Genomic DNA, 19,000 nt, shown 5'->3' with positions numbered 1-19,000 from the left:
AACTAGATTACAGTTGATGTGTTTTTTAAATGTAATAATAAACAGTAGGTACAATGAAGTATCCAGAAGTTATCCGTATGAGGACTAGATGGTAACATGACTGGTCAAGCCCTCAAGGATTAAAGATGAAAAAGACGTAACCTTCCTTTATTCATGAGAAATGTTTCTAGATCTGCAGTTGAAATAAATTAAATGAATGCAAGAACTTTGCTCTTTTGGAAAAGACTGGCAAGCAAAGAAATGTTAATACACCCCATTGACTGTATGAGTCATACAATCTGGAAAAGATTATGGATTGTGCAGTTTCTGAAGACAAATACCAGAAGTTTAATGGCTGCTACTGTTTATGTGCAGCTTTAAAAGATTTTGTATTTAACTTTAATTTTACACTTCACATATTAATCCTATCAATTTTCATGATATTAAATCAACTATAAAGAATTATGCACTCAATTTGTCAAATACAAACTGAAAGGTTGATTTGCACAACAGTGATTTTAGAAAAGAATCATTACAACTTTGCATGTACAGTTTTGTGAGAAGCATTTAAAGACATCCTACAGTTTTAAAATATCAAATATATATTCATATTCCCAATATTATCTTAATGCTTAATATTAAATATTACTTCAGTATTTGTTTAGAATTATAAACAAAGAAGATATAAAAATGTATATAAAAGGGAAGAAACTCAACCATTTAGTGAAGTAGGAGCCTAAAAACACATCATTACTCAGACTGTGATAAAGTACGGAAGAGAAAACTTGTCTGTATTTTAACCACAGTCGGGGAATTGTTCCATTGCATTCAGGCGCCACTTTGTGGATAGTGGTGTCTGTGTGTGTGGTGATGTGGGTTTGAGAAGGATAAAGAGCCAGGAGTGCATACTGGCAGGTTCCCTTTGACCTGTGGGGGCTTTATATTCTCCCATATTCATATGGGGCTAATACTCTGCCTTTCCCATGCCAGCGCAAAACCCTGGAGGCCGAGCCCTCTCCATCCCTCTTCTCTCTTTGGGAACCTAAGATGTCAGCACACACAAAAGGGGCAATGAAAGCTGTCCAACTCAAGCAGGGGCCATTATATACAGTACCAAAAGAAAATTGCTCTTCTCCCAAATACTAAACCCTCTCTAAGAATCACCGATCTGTCATCCTCAACTGCATCTCCTTTTCCAGTCCTTCTCTTTGATTCAGTCTTGAAATTTCTTCTCCTCCTTCACTTTCTTTCTATCATGTCTTTCACCCCCTTTCAACTCCACCCCCATCCCCATAATAAAGTAAATTGTAGGTTTTGCAACCACCAAGTCCTAGATTAATTGTAAACCTTAGAGTGAACAACGCCAAATCTCCAGTGAGCCATCCAAAAACCAGACACGAAGATCCATGTAGGTCACGCGAGTATAGCTAAAACATGAAACCCTGATCCTCTACTATTAGTGGAAAACAATGAAAGCTTCTAGAAAAGGCTTCTAATGTTTGTGTTAAGGCATGTTAAAGAGCACAGGATAAAAATACACACATTAAACCTACAATAATCTAGATTGGAGTTAACTTAATCTCTGGTATGCATCTATTTGTTTTATTTTTTTTAAGAAAGTGTCTAAGATGACAAGTCAAAGGCTGTCTGAAGAAGGCTCGACTTATCTGGTCTCAACTAAAGCAAATATTTTCAAGTGCACTGGCAACGAAGGATTTTCTTATTTAAAACATAATTAATTTGTCCACAAATCAAGTAAACCTGTACTTGCATACTTGGAAAGTACATAAAAGTTAGGTTTATAGGGTTAAAAAAAAACATATGCATACTTAGAGTATTATCATCTTAATAAATTCATGCTCCAGTGTTTTGAAAGGAAGCTTCTGTCTGACCAATCTCTGGTGAATGTGATGGCCTTGTGATACTGGTTTTGATGACGGAGAGAAAATATGAGGCGGTACTGTGAGAGCATTTAGACACACAGGCTACAAATATCACACAGTTTAACTAAATGATGTCTGAACAGCTTTAGAGAAAGTAAACATAAGGGCAGATGATTCTGACATGTCAAAAGTTGACCCCCATATCACCAAATGGAAGATGGACCCCTTAAACAACACTGGAGGATCAACTCTACACCTGAATTGGCTTTAACCTAAATTTGAATAAGTCTGCAACATTTCATCTGGGCTAAAAACAAACATGCTTGGAGAACTTTATTATTTGGGTTTTCTGCATTCATTAATAAAAAGTCAAAGAAATAAACATTAAAATGAACTAAACTAATGATTGTGACGATAAAGGAAAATGCATAAACTGCAGAGAAGCACATCCAGTCCATTATGTTATAGTTTATGATTAAATGCTATGATTAAATTATATGCTATTCATAACAAAATAGGTACTGGGTGAAACTGGAAAAAAATATGCTTTTTATACGTGTTTACAGGGGACAAACTGCAGTAAAAATCTACAAAGTTCTCCAAAGGAAAAACTAAGACCCAGACTCAAAATTGATGACACCCTTCTCCTTCGTTCTTCACCAGAACTCTACCTTTAATAATCTCCAGGTCTCTCAGTGTTGATCTGCCTTTAGGTTCACTGCAGTGTCCATCAACTGTGCCATGTTTCCTGTGAAGTGTGCAGCTAATGTAGGCCATCAGTGACTTCAGTAACATCAAGCAACTGCTCAAATCCAGACCAGAAACTAAATCTGCAACACACACAAACATACACGCACACATATATCCCTGTGGAGCTGTAACAGAACTCAGGATCTGGGACACCAGAGATAAATGTGAAGAGAGGCATGAGGAAATGGCTTGTAACTGAAAATATCAGAGAGAGAGCAAATATTTACATTCTGATATCAATCATGTAATTAACAGCAATTCAACTTCAATGATCAAAGATGAACATGCTTAATGTTCAGCCATTTTAAATAACTTAAACAACTTTTTAAAAGAAGGCAAACATGAACAATGTCTAAACCACAACAAAAACGCATCAAAATAGTTGTAAAAAAAAAAAGCCTTTTGTACACAATATTGTTAAACATCTACTGCAAAATCAGAAAAAGGCTAATTTTCAATTTGTTTGGCTCTGACCAAAATTTAAAAATCCTGTCGTTTCCTGATCGAGGAGTGCAGAATATTAGCAAGTTTGTATCGACAACACCCCTCAATCAATGTGGGCGCCGTTACTGAGGAAAGACTGAAATTTTGTGATTTTTATATCAGACAGCAGTTTATTCAATTCATAAATGCTAATCGGTTTTACTTTGAGCCTTGTTTGTTCAGCAACAGTATCCAGAGTGTTTTTGTTTTTGGGTCGGCTAGTAACTAACTGGAAAACCAATCAGATTTTTAGTTTCTAACAAGCCAGTTACTTGCCAGAACTATTCACCGGAAGATTTTCCATGCATGTTCATTAATATACTTAAAATGTGTGGATAGTGCATGTAAATGGTTAGTCTGTCAAAATGAAAACAATAAGTATGGATGCACTGGTTCATGTTTTTCACAATACCAATACAGATCTCTCAGGTTTAGTATTGGCCTATATTGAACCAATACAGAAAATTAGTGCTGCATTGACTTTTTTTTTAATGCAGTCGTAAAAGTACTAAATTACAAATGTAGTTGATAACTCTGCTCTAGTACAGCACTCTTAAATACCCCAATAACTTTACAAACTTGGTGAAACATAAAAATACAAACTTAATTTGTTCAGTCAGTGCAAAAAGGAATACAACAGTCAATGTAAAATAAGAAATTACCTTGGAGAACTTTCAAGCACATTGCAATTATGTCCTCAACAAAGATTGTGACTAAGGAGTAGTAATCTAATCAAGTAATGCTGAACAAGATTCAAAGGCTAATGCATTGCTGTGTGATGCAACATGAAATACATCAGGACACTGATCTATATGTGGCCCAGATACAAGAAAGCCAAGGAGAGAGTTGGAGTGAGGAGGTTGCTTTATTTTTAGTCTTGTTCCGCATTCACTTTTCACTAGGATGATTTAGAGAAGTGTTGAAGTTCACAGCTCAACAAAATCTGCATGCAAAGTATAGGTGACAATGAAGGACAACATATTGCTAAAAAAAAAAAGAAAAATCAAAGAACAATGGTGAACAATTCTTCGGAATAGCTGATAAGATCAAAGCCACGTTATGTACAAAACTGATGGGAAGTCTACATTACTGACAGTTTAGCAACCACCACCTGCGGAGCATTCTGTTCAGCAACTTCCTAAAATACAATTCATTCATATCAAACGGGATCGTTCTTTTTCCACATACACACACGTGAAGTCCACTCCCTCAGACGTAAGAGGCTATTTATACGCCACTTCCTTTTATTTACCCAGCTCATTGTTCAGACCACATCTGCTGAGGGTCAATTCCACAATGGCTGGTCTACATATGTAGCTGACCACACACACACACACAGCTCAGAAAGCCTGCAGTACAAGGAATTTCAGCCAGCAACCAGACACAAGACAGCATTCAGGAAAATCCACTGCTTTTGTTCTGCGCCCGAGTGACAAAGTCTACAAATTGATGCCACCTGTTGCCCAGACATTCTTGTAAACTAATTCACACAACGTCATATCAAAAACTGTATCAATTTTCAAACCCCTATGCACAAAGCAGAAAAATTGAGAGTGGTAATGTTGGAGACTTGGAAAGGGGGCTGAGCAACTCGTTATAATCTTAAACCACTTCATGTCAGCTGTAATGCATAAAAAAAAAACAAAAAACAGCCAGATCCTTCAAAAAGCCAACAGATGCTCATAATATTAAAAGTAAGGCTATCAGCTGAACTTGTAAATGTTTGAGCAGAAACTCACAGGCAACAGTCACATTAAACTTTCAGTTTATTGTGTTTAAGCTTTTAGGTCTGTTTTCGCTCATCTCCTAGCTCTCTTACAGAAGAATGTTGCCTAAATCCATTTTACAGTAAAGGATAATGCCACTGGGATGAAGTCTAGTGCCTTTGTTGCAGCTGAGTTCTGTCTTCAAGTGAGTTTTAACAAGCTAGACTTTGGTGCAAAATCAGTTAAGCTCACATTAGCTATAGTTTGTCAATAAAAAAAGTCCAACAACAAACTGATCTCCCAAATCTCTTTACTTCTTTCTGAGATCTTGTGCATTTGTGCCAATCAAGCAGATTACTGTCGAGTAAAACTGTTTTTCTCCATAATTAAATCAAATTGGTGTTTATATGTATTCTGTAGACCTAACCGGAGCAACCGGGACAAGATTAATTTTGTTATCAAAAATCTAAAACAATGTTTCAAAGGGTCTAAAAACCTTCTACAGTTTCTAAACAGTAAGTAAGTGTTTGCCAAATGGGCAATACATAGATTCCTGTAATTTATCAATCTCTACAGACCATTCCAGAGAGTTATTGCCTTTGGGGACAAGAGCAGCCCAAAATGGTTTCTACAGGGTAAACAGCTCACATCATTATATTTCCAACCCAGCTGGCCCCAGGAGTGAAGCAATGGGGCAGAGCAGGGGTACAGGAAACCAGTATGGTTTTGTTTTCAAACCACTGACCAACTGCTTTAACCACAAAGATCTGCGACGCTGATCCAGGTATTACGAAATGTAGCACAGGCTTCACATCTGCTCTTCACAGCTTCTGTACGATTAATTAATTCAAACAAAAGCAGTTTTGACAATACCTCCCATTTTTGCTTTTCATTTTTTGTGTATTTTACTGAGAATGTTAGTATAAACATGCAATTTACAGCTGAGATGAAGGTCTAAGTGCATAAGGTGAAGGTTACTTGTGCTTCCATTTGCATCAACAGAATTTGACTGGGGCATGTCCAACACACTTTTGCGCTTACTTGCTTCTTTTATAGAAAGAAAAAATAAAAAATCATACATGGTAATCAAGTTGGGAACGGACTTAAAAGCACATCTGCAGCTCAGATTATTGCTGAACACACAAAGGCAAAGTGAGCAAAGGACTGCACAAAAGATGAAGAGAAAGGGACTCTAAATGATGGAGAAAACAAATCCTGTTTGTTAAAAGTTAAATAGAAAAAGAAAAACAATAAAAAAAGAGAGAGAGAGAAAAAAAAGTGGGTTTACCGCTCAGCGAGGCAGTTAGTCGAGAGGTTTTTGTTGGGCACTGCAGTAATAAAATACTGATTTTATTGTCCCACTACATTTTTTTCTCGTCTGTGGAGGAAAACAGCCTTTTGTCAACACAAATAAATGCCCTCTCTTTCCTGTCCTTGACAATGGATTTTTTATTTTGCCCAAGTGGAGATAACCTGGAATACAGTGCGGATATGACACGTGATCCATGTTTTTTTTTGTTGTTTTTTTTTTTGCCAAGCATGACAAAGGATCTGGGATAGAGCGTAGTAAATGTGAAAGCCAATGACTAAATTAGGGGGGATGTCCATTCTGTTTTTGCCAGAACATTCCGGGTTGGGTAAAAAGATATGTGGAAAAAGCACAATTTTAAATTCTTTAGAAAAAACACATTGTTGGCAAAATAATAAAAAGCAAAGCATAAAAACAAGTAGAAACTCTCCAGTAGCTAAAACCAACGCAAAGTCACATGTCCAGAAAAATTACCTCACATCTCCAACAGGTGTTTAAAAAAAAGCAGCTCTCTGTAGAAAGAGCCAACGCTAACAGCTTAGAAAAAAATAATCGAGCTAATGTAGAAACCAAATGTCCAACAGCCGCCACTAATCCTCTGCTCTGCTTATCTGCTCACCCTCCCTACATCCAACCATTCAGGACAAGCCGGACCCCTGTCCCTCTGCAGAAGGGGGTTTCCCCTGCCAAATGCTGCACTACAATAAAACAAAGCCATCATGCTGAGCTTGCTGGAGGAAGGTGGGGGGAGTCTTTAGGAGGGTACGCTGGGGTGGATGGAGGGCAGAAAGTGAGAGGAACAGCTGCCGAGTAGCAGCGTCGGATGAAGGGGGAGCACAAGGAGAAAAAAGAAACCTGGAAGAACGGGGGCTTTTCTCTTGTCTGTGTCGGTGAAATAAATTACTTTTATGTCTGTAGCTTGCCATCGTTGGAGTGCGCTTCATCCCAAATCTGTGCTCCCTCCCGCCTCTGTACTCTACACATGGTGGCAAGTACACAAAGACACAGCTAATAGCTTCATTGTTCGGTACTGAATATCTTATGAGCGTTGGAAGTTTAAAGAAAGTTTAACTGCACAGAGGGAGATGGGAATGAGTTAGAATGTTCTTGAACTTGCTTAGTGCCGAGAGCGGCCAATGTGCGTTAACATGACATGGTTTAAAGCCAGGTTTTAACAGATATATCAAAAGTTTCATATTCTGAACAGAGTTACAAAAAGGTGATGAGAGGGATCACAAACAGGGTGATGAAGCAGTGTGGTGATAAGCTGGGTTCTCATCCTAGTTTGTCACCTGGAATAAACAGCTGTTGACAGCAATGCACCATTAAAGCAGTGCAATGTGTCAGTGGTATTGCAAACAACAAAACATGATTACTGAAGTGCTTCCAACCGGTTTATCACACCTGTAGATATAACATTTCTGGAAACAATGCAAGAATTTGAATACCTTAGAATAATTTGAAACTGTATAAAGACTGAGAAGGACCAGGGAAATATGGATTCAAGAAATTACTCTCCATTAGGCCACTTTTCATGTTTTTCCACAATAGTCAATAAGAATGTTACTTCAATGACATCCAAATTTATGCCCAAAACATTGTTATTAACGGCTTTGGACTAAAGAAATAAAAAACCATTACGTCAAAAGGCATAGACTGTACTGCAATAGCATTGTCTTAACCCTACACAGCAGATACAAAAAGCCTACACAGCACTGTTAAAAGACCTGGTTTTTGTGACCTATGAAATAACTTATTACAGGTCATTTAATAAAAAGTTCCTCTTGAAATCCTGAACAGCTAAATATCCTGCTGTCAAATAAGTTTGTCTGACGGCAAAAGAGTTTAATACCAACCAATAACCCAACTTAAACTGTTCGCTCTTATATTTGCACTTTAGCTCCACATTTGGTACTCCTAGTGCTTTGTGAGATGGATAATTGGTTTAACCCTCTAATGAAATCACTAATGTTTCTGATACAGCCCTTGGTAATCTCCAAATACAGCTGCTCACTCCACCCAGCAGACTGGGAAAACACAAATCAGCCAATTAGATGGATGCATATTTGACCGGGGGACTCTAGAATAAAATTCAGATATTTTAGCCAAAACAGGAACTATGATTAGACTATAACTTACTTAAAAAAACATTTTTTTAAAACATAGGTTTTAGATTTTCTTACCGTCCAATACATTATGAAACAAACTGCTCATTGTATTTTTTTTAAGCTTGCATGTATGTTAAAATGAATGGATGCCAGAAATAGTCCAGAGTATTTGGAGAGACTGCAGACATAACAAAAATCAGAGGGCAAAGAAGCAAGCCACAGAGAGGAGACCCTGGGGACAACACTGGTGATGAGGAAAGGAGAAGCCAACAATGGCACACATTCACATACTAACTCAACCTAAACGTTTCTGGTGGCCTCATTATGTGGCAACACAAGTAGAACACAACAAAATGTAGGAATTTAAATTAGGTGTTTAAGCTGTAAAACAAACTGTACATACTAATGTAATATCCAGACCTACAAACTTTAGATCTCTGCTCTAGGAGACTAATTTCTCTCCTAGTCAGGCTTTCACTGTCACACATAAAAAAAATAAAATAAAAGAACTTACTTTCCAAAAATCACTGCAAAACAATAAGCTCGCTTTAAGTTGCTTTAAGTTTGAGCAGCTGATATGTCCAGATATCAGCTACTCAAACACCTCACGTCCCACAATAACATCAAAGAAGCGGGCATCTGGCAATCAGTGACATCAGTGCTATTGGTTATAATTGAGCATTTGAACTCGGTTCTCTGAGTAGCTCAGAAGCATAAACAACAGTGGGCTAACTTGCACCCATCATCTGCTTTGACTGTTACATGAAACTGTGGCCAGGCTTAAAAACACAAGAGAGTAGCCAAATGTATAACATCAAGACTATTTTACATAAAACTTATTACAGCTACAAGAAGAATGTGTTGCATCCACAGCATATTGAAACTGCTGCAAAAACAAAATTGAAATGGCTAATTCATCTGCTTTTTGGCCAACATCATTGTGTAATGACACTCAAAGGCAGTTGGGAAATGGGATCCGGATCTTATAAATTAAAGCGTTACTATAAGGCATCTTTGGAACCACTTTCATTTAAATGGCCTGCATAATAATCCCATATTATTCCCACTGAAATAAGGTTTTATGAAGTGAGAATAACAATCCAACCAACCAAAGTAAAATATGTTACTGTAGAAAATTCTCACCAAAACTGGACAATAAGAAATGGCATTTAGTCAACTTCGGGCGAGAAAGCATAGATCTATTCTTGTACATATAAATATTTCAGGCTGCTGGTGGTGATGTAATTGTGTGGGGAACGTTGTTTTGGTACACTTTACATCTTTAGTAACCACTGTGCCAGTCATACGGACTTTTCAAGCCCGTCCTTTTATGGTCGAAGTACACCCATTCTCTGAGTGCTACTGCTAGCAGGATAATGCTAGCACAATTTCACATAGATCAAATAAACTGGTTTCTTGAGTTTAAACTGGTTTCTTGAGTTTAATGTACTCCATTGGACTACATAGACACCAAATCTCAATCCAACGCGTCACCAGAATTAAGGCAGTTGTAAAGGTAAAAGTGTGTTGGATCCTATGCACCCATTATTGATTTTCTGCATATATAATATTGGGTATTAAAAAGTCACTTTAGAGCCCAATTCCCAGCTAATTACCGCTGAAAAGTAAAAGTTTAGCATGCATGTAAATAAAACCAGAGGAGTTCTTTTTTTGTCTCACCTTAGAGTCACCAAACTGATAATTATAGCTAAGAATTTGCCCCACAGATATAAAAATGTCAATGGTTGTCAAGGGACATTCTTTGGGTATGGCAAGTTGGTGACCCCTGACCCACTTGGCCATTTTTCTTCTTCTCCATCTCTCCGTCCCTTAATAGTTCTGCAGATCACCACCAGTCATTTATACTGATAAACATGATGTCATAAACGGGAACCACAGAGAAGCAAAAATGCCACTTTAATGTTCAATCGCTTTATTGTTTATTAATGTTCTCCCCATTACAAATTCTACAAAACTGTTATTAAAATGTTTGGTTAAAGAATATTAAATTTAATATAATTAAAGCATTATTCATCATTATGAACAGAGGCGTTCCCTTACAAAGCAATGTATGGTTTATTTTATACATTATAATAAACATACAGCAACTTTAAATTAGGCAAGAAAATCTGTCAGTTGCACTATAGCCCCATAAATACTTTGACTGCTCCCATAATATGCAAATGCCCTCCAGCTGCAAATACACTAAATTACACACACCAATACACAAAGAGAATACTTATTAAGCACACATGACTAGACACTAAACTGAAAGTCAAGATCTCAGCCTTTAAAAAAGATTTATGGATCATATTAAATAAGTAGAGATAATATACTTTGTTAAATTCCAGCCATTTTTGTAGACCAAAAACTGACCACAAAATTCAAATAGATGCAAATCTGATAATACCTATTTTTTTGTTATCTTGGGGTTCCATCTTCAAATCTTTCCAATGAAAGACAAACATGTGTTGTTCATTTCATAAGTGTGCTGCATAATGGGAAAAAAGATTGACTTTTAGCATTCAAGAAATATTGCTTTTCCAAAGACATGCAATTAAAAGTTGCAAAAGTACAAGAAATATATATTTCTTTCCTATGAGTAATACTGTTGAAGCAAGTAATGACTTTTTTTTTAAATGCCAACACACACATTTGTTCATAAGTCAGAAAATTGTTAAAAAGCTGCTTGGGCAGAGATTTATGCTTTTTCTGCTTGATATTTTAAAGGCCACCGTAAAAAAAAAAAAAAAAGTATAATTTTATTGAGTCTGTACTGCAAGATGCAAAGATGATTGTGGCTTTTTAATATAAAGTAGGTCCAATGAATCATGATAACGTCATAAGAGCAACCAGCCCAAATGTCTTTAGGGTTCATTGGTTGGTCTAACACAGAAAGAAAATATATTGTTTCTATAAAAACAGATGCAATATGCAGCTGAAATTGAGTGTGAAACTAATGTCATGGTGCAGGTTTCTTTTTAGAAAGTCAGGTAATCAAACGTATGCTAATGTTCTTTAACTATTTGACATATTGAACATAGCGGTGAGATGTTTAAGCTGTAGTGAAAAGAAGCACAAACAGTTGAAAGAAGCCATTTAAAAATAAACTGGCATTTTATATGGAGACATGTTAGTTGTTTACACTGGCTGCTACAGAAAGCTAGCCTTTGCCTGGAACACACACAAAGGCTGCTGTTTACAGAAACTAATAGCCACTCTATTCATGCAACTCGTTCCAAGGAATAAACTACCAACCTGCATGATTATACTGGAAAATGACGCATCAAAAAGTTGACAAAAATACAAGGAATCCTACAGAGAAACCACTCAAAGTGATGAATGTCTGCACAAATTTAATTGTAGTCCATCCATCAGAAATTTCAGAGCAATAATGAATCAAAATTACAAACCAGGAATGCCACCCTTTACTCTGATGCATCGCATACAAAAACCCCACATGGAGAAAACATTTGTCAACACGTTATTTCAACCTAATGCGCAGAAAACCATCCAGGTATGGATGTACACCTCTGCCACCCCTCTAATTTCAGGCTCATTTTAACCAGACAGGTGAAGCTAGTCTGAGGCAACATATTGCAGAATTTTACAAGGTTAACATTTATACATTACACAAAAGACGAGACAGCAGGCTAGACTTTCTCTGTAAATGTAACAAACCATGTAATTAGGCACAACATGTTGTTACAGCCCATCTCTAAAGTAAAGGCTCAAGCAGACATGAATACTTAAATAACAGCCTATAGGTATGACTGCTGGAATGTCTCTCAGCTGAACAAATTTTAAAAAAAAAGAAACCAGCAGTTATCAGATGCACAGAATCTCTTGCAACCTTTAGAATAATACAAAGGCAAATAAGCCTATACATGCTTCACTGAACAACTGGAGCAGATGCATCGAGTTATACATGGGTGTGCCAGTTATATTGTAAGCCTAGCTGTTCCTTTGACAGCTCCCATTTACTGCGGCTTTAGTGATTAAAGTCTTTTAAACCAGATGCACACTTACTGCAGCCTCACGCATAGACCAGCTCAGGAAAAACGCTGAATAAGGAAAAAGAAAACAACGATCACCTGGTATTTCTAAAGAAAGAAAAAAATACATTAAAGTAAGTTAATGGTAAAAAGTATGAGTTTCCTTCAAGGTTTGAGATGAGCTGAGAAAATCGGCTGGATTCATCTGATAAATGTGATATTTTCTTCACTTCCTGAATGCATTTATCACAAGTATTACCAGGTCAAGGTGGCAATACCACTCATACTTGTGGACATTTTTTACAAAAGGGACAAACACTTAAGATTAGTTTTTATCGTCAATGAAGAAAATTGTATTTTCGGCAGTCTCACACAAGAAAGCTGCAAAGACATATTTGGATGAGATGTTTTATATTGTCTTATGTTATTAAAAATAGAAAAAAATTATTTAAAAAAAACCCTTTCAGCAGGTCAAAGTACACCTCAAATATCTGGTTCAGTTCTAATCATTAACTATTATATAACAATTTTAATGGGTTAAATATTCAAGGTGGTAGTTACAATTTTTTTTCTTGCATCATTTTACTTTTAATAAAGCATAAAAGACTCATCTGGACGACAAAGAATTTTAAAAGTTTTCTTCATTGATTTATTATTAGTGTGCAGTGTAGATGAGTTCATTTCTTCTGTGGTTTATGTGCCTAAATTTATTTGAAGCTGGGTCACTTGCATACAGAGCACACCCAGGACAATCATCTTTAATGCATCTTCTATCCCTTTAATGCAAAAGTTTCTTGTACCCACTCAAGTTTTTATTTTATCGAGACTTAATGGTAATTCCACACTAAAGCAAAAAGAGAAAGTTACTGCTAAACAACCAAGTAACCAAGACTTTATAGGGAAAGAGGGAAAAAAAAAATCCAAATTGGTCTTTTAAGGAGAGTTCCTTGGCAGCCTGTGTCATAGCAACATAACAGTCCAAAAATATCCCAGTTCAGCACAAAGCAGGTCCCAGCATGTTCGTCTTCTGCTCCCGTCTGGGCCAGTGAAACGCTGGCTGGACATGAGGATACACGATCAGCCATGAACGTACATGCACGCTGATGCACATCAACAGGAAACACACGGTGATATGCATCAGGTTTTTGTGCTTTGGAGTGCATGTACACACACACACAACACAGTGACAGACAATCTGGAAATTATAACAGGAAGCAGCCATTTGAACTGCATGAGCTCACCCATCAAGGCAACAGGATGACACTTTTTAAAAACACACAAGATAATTAGAACAAACCCAAATAAGTCGAAATGAACACTGATAACATCAAGTCAGGATAAACTTTTAATGAAATCGTGTGACCTTTTCTTCACACTGACATTCATGTCTATTCCAGGCTGCACAGTGTGCAGCTACCACCCAGCTTTGCATGAGAAAAGGCCACGCTTTGCATGACAGTTGAGGCCAGCACCATTTTTTTTGCATCTCGGCTCACGACAGGTAGGGACAAATCTCCCACAGTTATCATCCTTATGCTGCTCAAACTACTCTATGACCTGTCCTGTTCAGCACTCACATCATTAACAACCGTATAAAATCACAAAGACAATATATTTTGAATTTGAAACATCTTGCGCTTACACTGCAACAGTTGGATCACGATGTAAAGATGTCAGTTGAAAGACTGTGATCCAGAAGAGAGAAGAGACTTGAGGAGCCGCTTCCCGCCCCCCCTCTGGCAAACCAACAATCTGATTGGACTTGTTCACTAAATCTGTTTTACAAGTAGAAATAATACACTAAGATAATAGCATTATGTTGCATTGTAATACTATAACCACACCAGAGTAGCAGTGCCCACAATTGGGGCCTGACTCCACTTGGAGTCTTGAAATGATGTTCAGAAATAAAACTAAACTAATAAAATTATTAGAGTAGATTAAAAAAAACTGTACTTTCTCACTAAGCACTTAGTGCAAGCTACAATAAACACAATTTGATTTAAAAAAAAAATTGGCCAAGAGGTTAGTAGACAGGCAAAAAAAAAATTGTATATTTTATTTGCAGAATATGAATTTAGTCTATATTGGACTCCAGTGACCTAGTTAGCAACAATAAACTTACATAAATAATGAGCAGTGATAGTCCTAAGGACTCACATGTTGCTCAGTACATTACTAAATATATAATCAACATTTAAAAACAAACAGCTTTACAGACTAAGTATGCATTATAAAATCTGATCGCCTCGAGCAGAAAGGACTTGCTGTAGCGTAAAATATCAATATTTTCTGGAAGAGGTAAATTTACCTTACATGAAAGGAAGATGACGCTGAGAATTCACACATGCTCCTCTTGAGGTCAACAACATTTCCTGATTTTTAGCTTGACAGGACAAATTTGTGAAGCAGCGTTGTTTAAAAGCAGAAGCTAATTTTAAATCGGCTTGTTAGCACAGCTTGCTTCCTTTTTCCTGCATGACAAGAAGGAAAGCTCACTCAGCTGTGCAGCTGAAGCCCTGCTAGTCTGACTGAGACAAATGTTGGTGTTGATAGAGGCTGGGAGCCTCTCGTGGCCCTTCTGCTTGCCTGCCCTTGCTTTTATTTTTATCTTCATCTTTTTCAACAGTTTTAGTCCAATGCAAGCATTCATCTCTCTCCCCAAACAATCCTTCAAGGTGTTAAGTGAGAAAAATATATTCCCCCTATCACCTTTCCTGGTCTACTCTCCTGTCCTCCATTGCCTGTTCCATCTTGTCAGCGTCTTCACGCCTCAGCTCCTGCATGTGACCTTGCGCCATGGATGGAAGCCAGCAACAGGTGAAAGATCATGACCCCTAAAGACAAAGACCTTCTGTCCTCCTCCCAACCTCTGAGGCAATGCAGAGATTTAAAAAAAACAAAACACCTAACTACCAGTGATGATTTGCCTTAAAACAAAAACTGGAGGTAATACAGAAGTCCTTTTGACAGACAAGAAGCAGAAACGTGGAACTAATAAACCTTTCATTTACTTCCTAAAAAAACAGAAAAAAACCTGTTGATTTTTATGTCAGTTCCAAATGTGGGTTTTTTTTTGCACTACAAGTTCCTCAAAAACTAATTAATCTGGTCCAAAATAGTCCACACATGTGCCAAACCTCCCATGGAAACACAGTTGGGTTTCTTCCGCTTGCAGTATGTTTGAACTCCACATGCTTTCTGGAAATGCATCAGGCAGAACAGAGATAAAAGTCTCTGGATGGAGCGAAAAAGACATCAAAACAATCATTGCATGCAGACACAAACGTTTAAAACGTCACCGTTCAAAAGAAATGAAGATGCATTTTGCACACACATACACAACCTTAACATGGATATCGCAGGTTGTTGAGTGATTTCAGCTAATCTTCAGGGACAGAAACCTGATACAGCGTGGGACCAAATGCATCCTATGGAGCCTTCCGTCTAAAAGCCCACCAGTAAAAATATCCATCCGTGGACATGGGAGAAGGCTGCTGGACAGGTGCAACTCATCACAAAATGAGCCAACCCTTTGGTTTTGTTTCCATCCAGCAGAGATGAATACATCCACCATAACCTATTTTGGGAAATAAATACTCCTTCCAATCATTCTGCTGGAAAAAGAAAACATTCTTTGAGATTTTCCTTCTGCATCTCTGACAATAATATCACTACTACTTGCTACAGGATTCCAAGCTGTCCAAATCTCCAGACATAACCTAATGCCTTTAAAAGAAAGGTCTTGAAGCCGTCATTATACAATCCCTAGGACATAGTCCATCAGACGATGAGTGGAGACATTAAATCATAAAAAAACAAACTACTGAAAGGCCACAACAGTTGAGGGTGTCTGGGATTATTTTACAATGAGGGTCATACTGCAAGAGGAAAAATATTTAAGGACTTAGAAATCCTTGAGACCAAGTCTTTTAAGTGAATCCTTCATTTAATTTAGAGAATTAAATGGGATCATCAGTTGTCCAAGCAAAATACTTGGACCTTCCTTCAGAGCTGGAAGAAAGCACTAAGCACTAAGTTGCAGTTTTCATGACAACGCTATAGGACAGTAAAACACAAATGTTTAGTTGCGCTTTGGCCTCTTGTTTACATGGTAACAGTGTTTGGGCTGGACAAACACATAAGGGGGTTCAGAGTGAAACCATTTCGAAATACAATCCAAATCATGTTGCATAAACAAACTGAAAACATTTTGAAACAATTTATAGAGAGTGAGAATACTATTAAATCTGAATTGATGGTCTCAGCATGAATCAATTCAAAGTTTGTCAATTTAAGGAAACTGGCAGGTTTATTTTGTGCAAGTGCAAATAATAATTCTCATTGATTGATGGATGTTGTAATACATTTGCAATGATGCTACATTGTGATTGAGCTCAGTTTGTTGACAAATAAGTTTCAGCCAATGTGTACAAAAATGCTGTTAATGGTGGTGGTGTTTTCTTTTTTTTTTTTTTTTTTTCCACAAAGCGGCGCCCCAAATCAAATTCTGTTTAAGTCCCCATACAACTTTGGGCCAACCCTCTGTTCCAACATCACAACACTCCAAAACACAAGGCCAAGTGGACCAGTCACTGACAACAGCACAAACAAGTGAAGGTTCTGGAGCGGCTATTTCAGTCATCTGACCTCAATATCTTTGAGCCACTTTGAGGAGAAGTCAAATATGCAGTTCAAGTAAAATTATTAAAAAGAAATGGAACTGAAGCCATTTTGCCAAGAAGAACAGAAAGCTTTTCCATTGGAGAAAATAAAAAATCCACAACTACTGCAGAAGACTTCAGGTTGTTGTAAGTGAGAAAGGAAAAGACAAAGTATTAAAAACTGGGCTACAAGTACAGTTGTACAGTTGTACAGTTTCTGTTTGTTTCTCCACAAACAGAAACTCCATTTGTGGAGTTTCTGTTGTATTGGAAAACACAACAGTTTGATAATAAATGACTCGACTAAAAAGATCAAAAAACCGAAAGCAATTTTTTTCACATTATCTAAAAATAAGGTCTAAAAATGGAAACAAATTATTGAATGCATTTTAAAAAGAGAGAAATAAGGCTGCTTGAGGACAGGCTAACCACTTTCTTCTTCTACTACTCTCCAATTTGCATTATTTGTGGTTATTTCAACTGTCGACTTCATGTCTTATTTTAGCTTTTTTTTTCCACTCCCTTTCCATAACTACATCTGGTCTGGCTTTCTGTTTGGCTGTGTTGTCTTTCTCAACATAGAACGTCCTCTTATATCAGTTATTCTGTTTCTTTTTTGTATAGGGTCAAATGTGTTTTTGCGAATAAACTAGGACTGAGCCAGGTTCTTCTGGAGTTTTTTTTCCTCACTTAAGGAGACTTTTCTCTCCTCATACACAGTAAGACGGACTGCTGTAACTCAACGACACAATGCAAGTGATTGTCTATTCTCGCTACGAGCTCGTCCAGTGAGGGAATGCTGCAAGTCAATAACTCGATGCAATCTGCCAGATTTGCTTAGATTGAAATCGTTGAAAACTAATTTTGAATAATGATTAACTGGGATCTTTGGACAAAGAAGTGGCTTCTTTTTCCACCTGGTCTTAGTCAGCTTGCATTAAGGAGGTCTCAGAGTCACGCCTATTTTAAACAAGCAGAAAATACTACTTTCTTAACATCTATTTGGTAAATGGTCATATTAGGCACTACTATTAATTAACATAAATCAGATTATTTAATTTTAAAGTGCGTGTTCCATCTGATTTCCCTCCGAGTGACTTTTTCTCTTCATGCTGATTTTTTTTTTATCACAGATACACACATTTCCATGAGATATGAGGTGACCTCAGTATTTTATTTATTTATTTATTTATTTTAAGAAGACTGAAGTTATTCAGTGTGGAAATCTTCAGCAGGTGCCAAAACAAACTGTGCTTTTCCTTCATCCATCTGCTGCTGTTTTATCACCAGCCTGAAGTCCAACCAGGAGTAAAAAGTGGAAATACTTATAATATTATAGTCGGTGTCATTAGCTCAACACCATCTTCAGTGAGACAGTGCTTTTGAAAACTGCTATCTTGGTTACATAAGATAAATTTTCATAAAGGGTGAGTTTATCAAGTCTCACCACTGTCCCTCATTAAATTTGAACTCCTCGTTCTTTCCATTCATCTCACACCACTTAGCAGTCACTCTCTCCTGGAGAGAGGCTGTCACCGCCCCGCAGGGTCACCCTGCAACCTGTTTCACCATAAATCCCCCCCATTATCTTTTATCAGCGTTCATCTGTCAGCTTTTATCTCCGTTATCCTGGGCTCTACCTGCCCTGCACACCTGTTTTAAGGATCAGATAACACGAGACTCTTGTTCTCGCTTGTGCCCCGGAGTAATTCATTAAACGCTCCACTCGAAAATGGTTTCTGCTCCTTATAGGAAAAGAACTGGTATGTTATCACTCACGTGTTTTTTCTGAATATCTCTTCGGAGGGAGTTCGCGTCCCCGACTCCCTGCAGCCGCTGGAGACATGACGTCCTTCATTAACATTAAAAATAGGAGGTCCGAAGTCCGTCTTAATAGTTCACTTCCCTGTTTCACTCCTGAAGTCCAGCTGGCAACTTTTACAACGATACGTCATTGCTTTTTCAATATAATTGGCGTTATGGCCTGCGCATGCGTAACAACTTCGACAGTCAAAAAGAAGCTTCGAGCTAAATAGTTAACACCTGCTAATCGCATTCAGTACCATTATTTTAAAAATGAATTAAGATGTTACCAAAATGAATTAAATTTACACACACACATA

At 37.4% G+C, this 19,000-nt stretch overlaps 1 protein-coding gene across 2 annotated transcripts in view; it reads right to left on the bottom strand.

The window, feature by feature from the left end:
• Nucleotides 1-18,875, bottom strand: part of LOC107835747 (pleckstrin homology domain-containing family G member 1-like) — a 45,238-nt gene extending 26,363 nt beyond the window's left edge. Inside the window, exon 1 of one of the 2 annotated variants that reach the window (XM_016669140.1) lies at nucleotides 18,657-18,875. In XM_016669140.1, coding sequence (XP_016524626.1) covers nucleotides 18,657-18,741 — 85 coding nt within the window. In that variant the 5' untranslated portion in view covers nucleotides 18,742-18,875. Of the gene's footprint in view, nucleotides 1-2,533; nucleotides 2,655-18,656 lie in introns of those variants that run through there. The other variant, XM_016669134.1, reaches the window with a different exon arrangement.
• Nucleotides 18,876-19,000: the final 125 nt, after the last annotated feature.

Source organism: Poecilia formosa, unplaced genomic scaffold (genome assembly GCF_000485575.1).
Source record: "Poecilia formosa unplaced genomic scaffold, Poecilia_formosa-5.1.2 Scaffold1, whole genome shotgun sequence".
Taxonomy (NCBI): Eukaryota; Metazoa; Chordata; class Actinopteri; order Cyprinodontiformes; family Poeciliidae; genus Poecilia; species Poecilia formosa.
The sequence above is the reverse complement of the archived record's forward strand: the minus strand, read 5'-3'. Positions and strand labels throughout refer to the sequence as shown.